This window comes from Phalacrocorax carbo, chromosome 4 (genome assembly GCF_963921805.1).
Source record: "Phalacrocorax carbo chromosome 4, bPhaCar2.1, whole genome shotgun sequence".
In the NCBI taxonomy this organism is placed as follows: Eukaryota; Metazoa; Chordata; class Aves; order Suliformes; family Phalacrocoracidae; genus Phalacrocorax; species Phalacrocorax carbo.
Genome location: NC_087516.1, coordinates 82,370,423 through 82,383,143, shown reverse-complemented (window position 1 = coordinate 82,383,143; position 12,721 = coordinate 82,370,423). Strand labels below are relative to the sequence as shown.

Genomic DNA, 12,721 nt, shown 5'->3' with positions numbered 1-12,721 from the left:
GCAGCACAACGCTTCCTTCAAGGAAGCACCGTAGTTTCCTACGTCCCTTCTCAATCCCTCTTCACTGCTAAGGAAGTTCTCACAGCGTTATGCAATCCGATTAGGAATATCACCCAAAGGCAGACACCCTCACGAAGGCTGTGACTGTTTGCTGTGGCCAAGCTTGGAGGAACCCAGCCCTGACACAGGGCCAGGTATCTTCCACTTTCTGCCTCTATATCTTTCCCCATTTGCCAAGCAGGTTCTGTCGTTTATCTTCACTGCTTCTCTATGCCTTGATTTATGGCATGGAGTATGTTGTGTCTTAAAAACCTGCCAATTCAGTGAACAGGCGAAAACCATGACAGAGTTCACTAAATACAGCCAAACAGAGCAAACACTGGCGTTACACATTTTACAGCTGTGACTGGGCCTCCCCAGTACATTTTGTGTTACTTTTTCATTTTTAACATCCCAGCAAAATTCAGGAAGGGTATTCAGCACATTAGGGCTCACATCTGAAGTCTGAGCAAAGGCTGTATCGGTTCTTCAGTCTCCATCCTGAACTGTCATACCCAGTATTATTGTACCTTAAAAAACCGCTGTTGGGCTGAGGAAGATATATAGAATGGGTGGGAGAAGACAGTCAAACAAGCCTGAGCTTGAATCCTAACTGAAATGACCCAGGAGAGAATCAAACCATCACGTAACCAGCAGATGCACGATTACACCACCAGCCTGCACGCACGCTGATGCTGGGCAGCACCTATGGAAGCTGAAGCACAGAAGAAGAGAGGGCTTAAAAAGGGACCTTTATGGAGTCGTTATCATGAGCACACTGAGAACAGAGGCCCATGCCCCTGGACTGGGCTCCTGCCCACGTCCAAGCGCCCGCTCTCTCTTGGTAGGGTCCAGCAGCTTCAGGAGGGTGCTGGTAACTGCAAACACCCGTGCAGAGAAGGTGCTCTATCGAAGGTTGTAAGGTGCCATGTGAGGGCCGCCCTTCTAATTAGCATGACCCTCAGCAAAATTAATGTCTCCGCCAGGCCAGAGAGCTGATGGTTGTTTGTAAACCCATCAGAGACAGAAAAAAGCCAGTCACTGTCAGAATGGTCCGGAGACACCTTCCTTCACTGCCACGTACCTTATACTCACAGCACGAACCAGTGCAAAACTTATCACCGCTTAAAAGAAAACACAACCTTTCCTTCACAACGGGCAAACCGCATCACATATTGACTCAGCTGCTCTTTCAACATTTTCTCCATTTCTCCCGCATGCACAGCCACCTTATCGCTACCTTATGTAAAGTCAGTTTATCATCATCTGAACTTGGACTGCAATTTTTCTCACAGAGCTCGGTGCAGGGCATCAACACCTTCTCGCACAACACCAGCAACTTTAAAGCTAATGCTGATTCCTGACAACACGTGAAAGGCCTCTGCAATGACCAGAACGGTATCCCATGCAATGACGGGGGACACAGACAGCTCCTGCCAATAGCAAGCCCGCTCATAGATTTGCTAACATCAAGTTAACAAATGCCTGAAAAGCACTATTACCTTAATGACAAAAATTTCTGAACAAACCACTTCAAGAGTGATTCATATTTCACAGACCTCACAGCATTTGTACTATTGACTTCATTAATCCACACGCACAAAAACCGCTCCCAACTTTTCCATAGGGACTTATCATATTATGAGAAGTCTGCAGTGAAGCCATAGCACTAGACCTTTTCATTTACGACACTCCAGTTAACTGCACATTTCAGTATCCTGCAAAGCACCGTGCGGTATTAAAGCTGGATGGGAGCTCATCTGAAACCTTTCCTCCAGATACTTCAAAGCTGAGAGGATCCAAACCACCCGTCTTGTCTTTACTAGCTGTGTGGGGCAGCGTTTAGGTCCCAGCCTGTGCCTGCCATTCCCAGGTCGTGCCAGCTGCTGTACAGAAAGAGAGCAAAAAAGCAGTGCCTGAGTCCTCACCGTTTTGCTTTAGCATGAGCAAAACCAGAATTCATTTTACCAAAGCAAAATACAGCCTTCTCCATCTCTGCATATAAATTAAAGGTACCAAAGAATATTAATGAAGTACATTCTGTGCCAAAGTGGTTATTTTTTTCATCACATTTATTTCAGAAGCAACTAAAAACTCTGATGTGAAACAGGTCTTCTGGTTATTTCTGAAAAAGGAGAAGGTCTGCTTACAGGCAGTGATCAAAAACTGAGGGCGGGGATGGAGAGAAGAAAAAGAGAACAGAGGAAATGGGTAAATACAGCTTATTTCTCCTACCTTCTGCCTGCTGTTAATAAAGGTAAAGATTTTCACAGTTATCTTCACCCTTTCAACCTCTCTCCCCATTGATCCAACCATCAAGTAATAATCTTAGGCTTAGGGCATCACACAGCTTTCTACCAGCAAAGTGCAACAACACAACGGAGTTGAGAATAGCAAGCGAGGAGGAGGAAAGCGTGGGGAGCAGCCAGCTGAAGGGGGAAGGGTAGCTACCGAAAGTTGTGACAAAACCCGTTTCAGGGTCTCTGTATAGTAAATCCCACAATGATAACAGGATCCATGAAAAAGTTTCGACTGTAACAGCATTTTTCCCCTGAATTCACTCCTGCAACGGCCGTATCCAAGAGACACTCTACTTTGCACATCTTGTGAAATGCAGGACAACACATGTGACACGAGTGCCGGTCCCCTTCTCCTAAGACACATGGGCAGGGTGCTCCTCAGGCCTTCCAGCAACAGAGCTGTCAGACTTGAAATCAAGCATCCTCCGCCCCACCATGAAGTCAGGGTGGCAGCAAGCCCGGGGGAAGTTACGCTTAAAGAGCCAAGAATACCTTATCTCAAAGGATAAGGTGGAGCTTTACTTTTCCCCTCTTGCAAAATTGGTTATTAAGTAATCTGTTTATGTCACACATACCAGCTCTCCTAACAGTGGCATTACAGCAGTATGTCATTACCTTCAAGGAAAGGAACGTGCAGTGCTCTAAATGAATGGGAATGGTTTTCTCGCACAGGAGGTTCAGCTTAGGGCAGCGCCTCTTCCTGATTTCCCCCAAGAAAGCCTACGTTTTCGCACTTGCTTTCCTTCCACGCTCCGAAGCGGACCCAGGCAGATCCTGCGGCCCACTGAGTCAGGCTTCTGGGCACTGACGTGCAATGTCAGCGATGGCCAGCGCAGCAGCTCTTCCTAACTAACGTGCACTGAATTAACCAGCTGAGGCCTCCCACTGATAAAAGACAGCAGGGGGTGAGGTGGAATGGAATAATTTTCCGATGTCAACAAAATAGCAACACGTTCCAGGGTAGGACCAGACTGAGGTACCATCTTAGGGACACATTAAACAATCTCTGGAACGCGGCCAAAGGGACATACTTCTGTCAGGTATGCACGGTTTCTATTAACATTAATTTACTCAGCAAGGGCACGACCGACAATTGCCCCAAGCTGAAACTGTCTCAACAGCCTACTGACCATAAATGCCTGGTTTTCCCGCTCCTTAAAAAGCAAAGTCCTTCCTTCTGCCCCACACCTTCACATAATCAAATCAGCGAGCGATGTGGTAATTCAGAGCTGCTATCCCCATCTCACAGACGTAACGTGAGGTTATCAACTACCAATAAAATGACACCATTCCGTTTCTCTCTTCTTGTGAGGAATGCGCGGAAGAGGGATGGCTCAAAATGACACCTTGGTAAGTCTGTCTTCATCTGTTTGACATCAAACCGAGACACAAGCAACAAAAGCAGCCTGCTTTCTAAGCCCCTTATAATGTTTCGCAGTAGGGTTTCCCCGTTCTCCCCTGCAAACTCCTGCAGCTGGGGAATCCCACTGCCCTAACACTACGCTGTCAGCTCTCTTCTGACAAAGGTTACAATTCCCCTTTCCCTAGCAGAAAGAAAATAAAACAGTCTCTCCTCTCTGCTCAGTTGTTTTTCTTTTCCTACAAGTTTAGTGAAATGAAGAGTAGCTTTAAAAGAGCCTACCTGAGAAATCTGGTCAATATTGACTGCTAGGTGCAAAAAAATTATTGGGAAAGGAATAGAAAGAAGAGGCAAACAACTTTATGCTGTGTATGTTGTTTCCTCATGAGAGCAGGCTAAAAATAAAAACTATCAGAAAAATAAAATATACCTGGAGGTAACAATTCCACTCGCTGTTACCTTCTTCTACAGAGGATGCCATTACTGTAAGCCTTTTAGAAAAGCAAGTTATAAACACCCCATGAGAGTGGCTGAAGGAACAGAGAGCACTTCAGAGCTAACACCTTCAGGTCTGCAGACAAATGCTCTCCTTGAAACCACTCCACTTGCAGTGCAGAAAGCTAGCAGAGAGATTAAAAGCATCTGCAGCACGAGTCAGCCAAAGGTCTTCAACCTCATGTTTTAGCCCTTCCACGGTGTCTTAAACTGAAAGAGCGCAGATTTAGACTGGATATAAAGAAGAAATTCCTCACTGTGAGGGTGATGGGGCACTGGCCCAGGTTGCCCGTAGACGCTGTGGGTGCCCTGTCCCTGGCAGTCCCTGAGGCCAGGCTGGATGGGGCTCTGAGCAACCTGGTCTAGCGGAAGGCGTCCCTGCTAGCTCTGTTTGGAACTTGGTGATCTTTAAAATGTCCCTTCAAACCCAAAGCAGTCTGTGAGCCTACAACTCATTCTATACATGCAGACTATGACTACGTGGGGTGCATACTGGATACACACATATATTAACTGTACTCATATACAGGGCACACACCCAGGTAGAGAGTTAAATGTAGCTGAGGACATGCGTAGAATCATAGTATCAGTTAGGTTCAAAATCTTCCCCTCTAAAGGAAGTAAGACCTCTTCAAAATGCCAAAGCCTTTAATGATGACTTGCGCTGTGGTAATATCCCAAATTTGCCAGGTACGCTGCGAATTCAAGGCTGTCCCACTCCAGAAGAGTGGAAAGGCTGAGCAGCAACTCACAAACCGAATCATATGTGCACCGTACATGCATCGTGACACCGACAGATGCTACGGCGTCAGCACCGGCCCCGCCACAGATGGCAGCTCCTTTTGTGATTTAGCTAGGTCACTCGCCGAAGCCTGGCGAGAATCAAGGCTCTGCCTTTAGCACGAACAAGGGAATTAGCTGGTTCCAGAGCTCCGAGTCTCTCCGGAGGCTCAGACAAGCAGCTACAGCTCTCGGAGGCCTGTCGCGTGCAATTAGGAATACTTGTTTCACCTCCTCTTCTCCTTACCCCAGCGAGATGAACTGCAACTGGTCTGTTAGCCCAGCGAAATCAAATGAGGATGAATTCCATGCTGAAATGCGGAGATAAACACACCACATCTACAAATGTTACTTAAAGCATTAACCACAGCCTTTTTCACAGCACCTGCAGACAGTTGAAAATGACACTCCTGTGCCGCTCTCCACAAACAGCAATTTGTATTATACTCCTGGAGTGTCACATACGGGCAATACACACCACAGCAGCATGTGGCAACATTTAAGACAGTAAAATATAAGAAATGTTCTCCCTCTCTCCCCTCTCAAATGCTTCTGCTGTGCCAAAGCATCGATTATTCTACAAGCAGAAGGCTAATACAAATCCCCATCACTCCGACCCTGCAGACAGCAAATGGCCTAACATGATGATTTATAGCTACTGAGCACAGATTACTTCATACAAGAGAAGAAGAAAACATAGCCTTTTTCATGGAAATGGCTGGTTTGATGTGCTGGAAGTGTTCTAATCCATCTTTTTGGAGATGATTTTCTTTCATGCTGCTTGATCCTTTACTGCCCATTACCAGTGACATGGCTGTAACCCTACACCTTTAAACCGAGAAGCCACAGGCATTTGGTTGCAGGTGAAGAAAAGAGGAAAAAAATTGGCTAGCTAAGCCAAGAGGGAGGGAAGAATAGCACTTGTGAGGTGAAATGCTGGCCTCCTTTCCCTTCTAGGTAGAGCACATACCCTATCGTCCTTTCCTCCTTCTCCCCCACTAGTTTGTCAAGCACACAGTCAACTGATCCTCGTAAAACAAGGAAAAGAGAATTTGCTGCAGATAATTCACTGCTATCAGCTTAAAAATCTTCCACAGAGAACCTTAACCTAAACTCCTTTAAATTCCTTTTACCTTTGGGATTTCACAACATTTTTAGTTAGAGAGAAAATAAAACCACTTTCAAAGGAGCCTGCTCTTTCCCTAAGAAGTGAAGAAACTGTTTGCTCTGTGGAAAAGCCCCTCTTCAAGGGAAAAACCCTCCCTTTATTCCTCCTAAGCTAAAAGGATAACCCAGGCAAACATCCCCTTGCTGCCTTATGTCCGCCCCGACACTCGGTACAAATTCTGCTTGTTTTTCCAGTTCGCTTCTCCATCCACAGCACCTGCCACCGTATTCCAGCACATCCAAGTGCGGTGGCAATATAGAAGTGTTGCCAAAACTATATTCGTAGGGGAAAGAAAAACAAATAGCCCTGATATTTCACGGCCACTATGCAGACATGATTTTGTGGGAAGTAGAAATGGGTGCCAGCAGCATTTAACGCCATTCACTCCTGAATTTGAAGAAGAGGATTTCTTTAAAAAGCCAGTTTCCCCCCGATCAAGCTTACCCGTGTTTCAGTCAATTTTAGGATTAATTACTCGGCAAAACAAAGGAGCCCTTTCTCTCCGCTATCCGACTGTGCCGATCGTACGTACAAATACAAACTGTGAAGGTACCCTTTCTCCCCAGCAGTCCAAGGTCTCTTACCTTCCACTTCTTCTTCATCACATACATGTTTAAGGAAGGAAGCCCCTCTATCCAGTACTGCCTCGTCCTCCATCCTATAGTAATAGAAAAGAAAAAAGGAATGCTCAGACTTCTCCTGGAGTGAGCTATTTGAACCAGCCCAGGTCCTGGGCAGGTTAACTTGCAAGCTGTTGTTCATGTTCCTGTGGGCGCTCCTGTTCTCCTTCCCGTGCCTGCTGTTCCTTCATAGAGCTCCTTTCAAATGCCGTTTGGTTTAAGCTGGCCTCACGTAGCTCGAATTCTAACCTTGAGAGGACATCAGTGGTGACAGGTGTGAGGAAGGTAATCCCAGATACAAGCCTCTGGGTTTTTTTCCTGTTTCTTGTTTCTTTTTTTTGTTTGTTTGTTAGTTTTTCCCCCTCCTCCTTTTTTTCTTTTTTCTAAAAAGGACTTAAACACACGCAGGCAAGTTTGGGACCGTTTATGCAATAGCCAAGAGTTTGTGGAATGCCAGTTTCCCTTTAAAGTTCTTCTAAAAGACCTCGGCCGCAGAACCACATCTACAAGCAAGCACGCACGCTACACACAGACATACACACGCGTTCGAATGCACAGTGGGAGACCAGCCTCTCAGCCGGCCTCTTAATACCAGCAAAGCACCCTTGTCTGCGGAGAGACAAGCTTTGTGTCACATGTTGGCCTTACAGAAATCTGACATATGAGGATTATCCCAAGACTGAGTTACAGTAAGTCAGACCATCACAGCAGTCATTTATGTGTGTCACCCATTCATTCATCCATTTGGGGACAGGTTTTAGGAGTTGCCCCCTTTCCCCTCGCCTTTTCCCTCCACCTCTTATCTGCTTCTCTGTATAGAAGAGACTCCTAATTCTACACCTTTGCCGTAAGAGTCGTCCTGTGGTGCTGCCCAGAACAGGTGCTGCTGTATTTCACCCACAAAATAAGACCCTGCATGCTTTCCAAGGGTTCACCTGCAAATTCACTTTTGACGACCAAATATTAAAATGCTAAAATAACAACAACAAAAATATCTCGCTATATTAAATCACCTCCTTTCACACCACTTAGAGGCGAAGCACACGTTTGCTGCTCACTGGACAGTCCCTGTGGAAGCTTTCTGTCTTAATACAACTGGAGACCGAGCTGGTAACCGTTTTTCCTACCAATGGCAAGAAACAGGCATATGGGGGTAACGATCAAAAAACAGTACCTTTGCCTTATATTCCCCTGGATGGAACAGGGGCAAACTCAGTAGAGCAAAAGACAAAGGCTTCAGAACATCTTCACATCCATATCGCTTCCACTCGTGATCCCACAATATCCTCCGAATGCAGTAGCAGCAAACATATAATAGAGTCTTTTAAGGGCACATACAAATACAGGAGTATAAAAACCGAGTGGATGAATACCACAGAAATCCAAATGTCTGAGGATATCTACCTTGCATGTCAACACCTACCTGAACAAGAAAAAACCAAACAAAAAAACCCCAAAAACCAACAAAAACCACAAAAAAAAAATTCAGCCACAAAAGAAAGTACCAGAGCCCTCGTTTTCTGAAAGAATTACCACAGCAGCCACTCTCCAGTCTTTGCCAGGTTTCTCTCCACCTCAAGCACCTTTATTAACATGCCATTGCCCTCATCCTTGGTTCTCAGCTCCCATGAGCAAGTCTCAAATACTTTACAGATAAAAAAAGAACAAAGCAAAAAGGGTCCGATTCAAAACCATTAACTAAGCTTTTGGAAATACACATTTTGCATCTGGATTATTGGCTGGCAGCAAATAATACAGCACCGCACCCAGAAATGAACTCGAGCATCAGCTGCTGAGCTGAGGTCCAATGCTAACACCTGGAACAAGGCCCACCTCCCCTTCACACAGGCTGTTTCTGCCCGCGCTGTCTGCAAGAGACGCAGAAGCCAAAGGATTTGAAGAGCAAAGTTTCTCTGACTGAAGAAAGGTACCGTTTCACAGGCAGCTGCGCCCTGTGCAAAGGGGTAGGATGTGCTTCTTGCCAAGAACACACACAGAGCCAGCACTCGGGCACGCACACGGAAGCCTTCCCCAAAAGCTCCGGTCCTTCGTTAAATTATTCAAGCCTATTTATGCATCTTTTCTAAGGCAACAAAAGGGACCATATTTCATGGCTGCTCCCGCCCGTTTGTGACGGTTGTGAAGGAACACCCCAATTTTTATTTCTTTTAATTTTGATTTTTATTCCTCAAAAAGCAGCACAGTAGCTACTTGCTATAAACACAACTGAAAGCATCTGGAACAGATGGGACGGGATTTCCAGCCCAAACACAAACCGCGCACGCTTTATTACTCCATAAAGTCTGTTCTTACACTTTCACACACACCATGCCTCGGCATTTGCCTCCGTTCCTCGAGCACCGACACATTCCAGCCCCTCAGCATGTGCGTGTGCGTGCAACCACCCCTGCGCATCCCACAGCCCCAGCTCAAACACCCGTTTTCCAGCGCCAGTTTCTCCACGCCACCTTCGGCAGCACCAGTCCAGGTGCGCAGCACCCGAGAAGCATCAGCCTCATGGCGGGGAGGAGAGGGAGAAAAGTGGGGACAGGAAGGAAGGGAGCAATTTCCACTGCCTGCAAGGAATACAGCGCTGACAAAAATTCACTGGGTGCCATCCACCCGGTGGAACGTCTGCTCCATTTCCCCAGCGCAGCAGTGCACCCTGCCAGCATCGCCCTGCCCGCAGGGGAGCCCCGCTTGCTGCGGAGCCCTCCCAGGGCAGCACCTCACCTGCAGGCAGCAGGGCTGGACCCCGCGCTTCCCCCCACCCTCCCACCTTTCCTCCCTTGGATCAGCGTATCACATCGAACTAACAGCTGCGCTTTCTAGCTGCAGACGGGTGGAAGACCGCTTACAACACATTGCGAGCCCGATGCTTCCCCCGAAACGTGCGCAGAGCGGATCCGAAGGAGCTGGGGGGTTTAAAGGGCCAGGAATAGAGCTTGGGTCGCCTTGGCACGGCGCCCTGTCTCTAATCCGCAGGAGTTTAGTGATTAGACTCCCAAGCGCCACCTCCCTCAACTTGGTCTTTTCTGCCCTTCTCAGATTACTGCAGGATTTCTTCAGGCAGAAGTCTAGCAAGAAAACATCCTTTATGAATTTGCACGGGGGAAGTATTTCAGCCCCCTGGAATTTTTCATATAACATGACATGGGAGTTGCAGAAATATTAAAAAAAAAATATACGTGAAACAACAGCAAAATCTTCGCTTGGGTCTTCAGGGGAGAGCTGGCAGAGTCCAACCAGTGAAGCACTGCAGCAAGAAAAGGTATTTTCACCACCCCCTGGAGAAGACACACACACACTGGGTAGAGGTAAGAAAGAGTTTCAAGTTTTTTAGGGCCTCTGACCAGAAATGTGCCTTAGTTTAAGCCTGGTTTACGAGTTCCTTGTAGTAAGGTAAAAAGCAAGGGACATTCAGACACTTTTTATCTAGAGCCGCATCTTCAGTACCGTTACTGCAATGTTTTGGAAACAAACCTCAAAAAATTAAAAAAAAATATTGTTTTTTCTATTTTTAGGGTCTAGATCTAAGCAAGTCATGTACTCTGACGAAATATACTCACAAGTAGAAACCTATGTGCTGCTTGGGTGATGGACCTTTCTGGGCAGATCATTAGATGGGTACCAAACATCTTTAGAAGCGACATTATGTGTCAATAGGATTTTAACCAGCATCACACACAGCCTACCCAACGCAGCATGCAGCTCGAACCTAAATTTGCAGACCGCTCGCACATACAGCTCACGGAAATAGTCTACTCAAAGAACAGGACCAACTTAATACCAACAGGGATCGTGAACTTGGTAAAGGAGAGACAAGTCAGTATAAGGTGGGCCAAAGCGAAGGAAGTCGAATACCACAAAGCAGAAAAGAAGATGAGAAGCCTCTTCCCCAGCGAGCAGAGCACACCCTGAGAAATGAGCAAGGGCGTTCGTTGCCCTGCTCCCAGTAACTTTTGGGGTAACAGCATTTCTGAGCATTCAGCGTTAGCATAGCAAACCTGATTTGGGTTCTGAAGCAAAGCTCTGCGGTTCAAACCCAAATTATCAGCAATAGGCTAAAAAAAAAAACCCAAAAAACCCCAAAACCAATTACTCAGAACTCCTTGCCTCCTTCCCCTTGGCTAACGCTCATCTGACAGTCTCTGTTTTGCTCATCACATCAAAAATTCTTCTCATTATAGGTCTCCTTGTTGTAGCGCCGAATGCTTGCAACACGTCTTCAGAGCAGCAGGTAACCTCGGCTCTACCGTCCCCAGTGCTAACCGGGGCAGAGACCCACAGCCAGCCCTCCCGCCTCCCCAGCCGGGGCCTTAGTAGATGGGGTGCTGCCACCGCCCTGCCGCGGCGACGAGGGGCTCCCCGCAGGCAGAGGGGGCCCGGCCCAGCGCCCCGCTGCTGCTGGCTGCCTCCAGGGACACTGTCCCGGCCTTCCCACCGGCAGTAATCAACACCAGCGCTTTCGGTAACTGCGTGATTTATGGCAGGAGAAGAGGGAAACTAGTGTTTGGCATAAATAAAGCAGAAGGGCTGATGTGGCAACGCGAGCTGTTGCATGGAGATACAGCTCGCTCCAGCGAATAAACGCCTAATGTCGCTGGGGAGCAAGAAACAAGAGTTATTACTTGCTGATAAGCTTTCAGATTCTGCCCATTTCAAACATCTTTTGCAATCAGGAAGAAACTCCAGCAAACTCTGGACTGAACAAAGACAAAGAAAACCGGAGCCAGCACTGTAACTAAAACGGATAGCATAACGCAGAGCCCACGTGAAAGTCCCATTTAAAGAACAATCCTTCTGCAATAAGGCAGGGCACAGAGTGCGTCAACGGCTTCAGGGAGGAGAGAGAATTGCAAACATTGGGTCACAGAGCAGCAACGCCTGCCGGCTGATACAGCAGCCCTGACAGCGAGGCTCCAAAAGGGTCAAACCTGCTAACGAAACACGCCTGCCCAGCCACGCTGCACGACAGCTCCTGCTCTACAGCTCTTACGCGCAGGTGTCTGGAAGCTGTCTATGTTCGTGGGAAAGGCAGGTGAAATACCATCTTCCTGAGCACACAGGATCAACCGCCCTCGTTTGCTTCTGAGAGCCTGGCATCGTTCACCCGGCAGGACTTTCTTCCACAGAAAACTGCTTTCTGCAAGGCTCAGTGGGAGCACAACAGGTGGGGATGCGGGGGGAGAAAAGAGGCAAAACCAAGCGAACGGCACTCCAGGCATCCTTGGCTAAGCTGTTTGGCAGGTCTCACAATCCCACGGGGATTACACCTGACCCTACACATACACCGTTCCCCCTCACCATTTACCTCCCAAACACAAAAAGGGGAAACTGTCCAGCACACGAGTCATTTTAGCTCTTAGAGGCTGAAACGGTAAGTTTTCAGCTGAGGACTCTACAGCACCCAGCAGAACAGGCAACCGCCTCTGACAGCTTGATCTGTTTGGGCACTCCAATGCCCACCCCACAAAGGCCTCCTGCACCCCTGCGACGCCTCCCTGTGCTGCTGGGAACAAACCCAGGGTGACCATGTGCACATCCCCATCAGCTGCAGTTTTGCTGCCGGTAATCACGAGCAGAGCTTGGAAAAAGAAACGCAACGTGGCTTGCAAGGAACAGCCGCGGGTACAACCACAGCCCCACTCCGCATGGCTGCCCACAAGGTGTGAGAGGCCTGCTCACGACAACAGAGTCCTTCGCCGGGCTGAGACACGTCCTCCACCATCAACGCTACTTGTGACGTGCGACATCGCTCAACCTTCAACAACAGATGGAACAACACGACCTGATGGCTCCATCTAGATGGCAGCACCAGCTAGACCTGGAGGCTCACATAGACGGGACACACAGAGCCTGGACCCGAGGAGAGACAGAGGTAATAGTAAGTCTTTTCTCTGCAACCTGTGGAGCATTCAGATACTGCGATGATAGCGGCCAAGTAAACAGGAAACTA

At 47.7% G+C, this 12,721-nt stretch overlaps 1 protein-coding gene across 9 annotated transcripts in view; it reads right to left on the bottom strand.

The window, feature by feature from the left end:
- Positions 1–12,721, bottom strand: part of SLC4A4 (solute carrier family 4 member 4) — a 231,685-nt gene that overhangs the window by 158,231 nt on the left and 60,733 nt on the right. For all 9 annotated transcript variants that reach the window (XM_064450722.1, XM_064450721.1, XM_064450714.1 and 6 more), the window contains one exon: positions 6,727–6,800. In XM_064450722.1, coding sequence (XP_064306792.1) covers positions 6,727–6,800 — 74 coding nt within the window. The remainder of the gene's footprint in view (positions 1–6,726; positions 6,801–12,721) is intronic.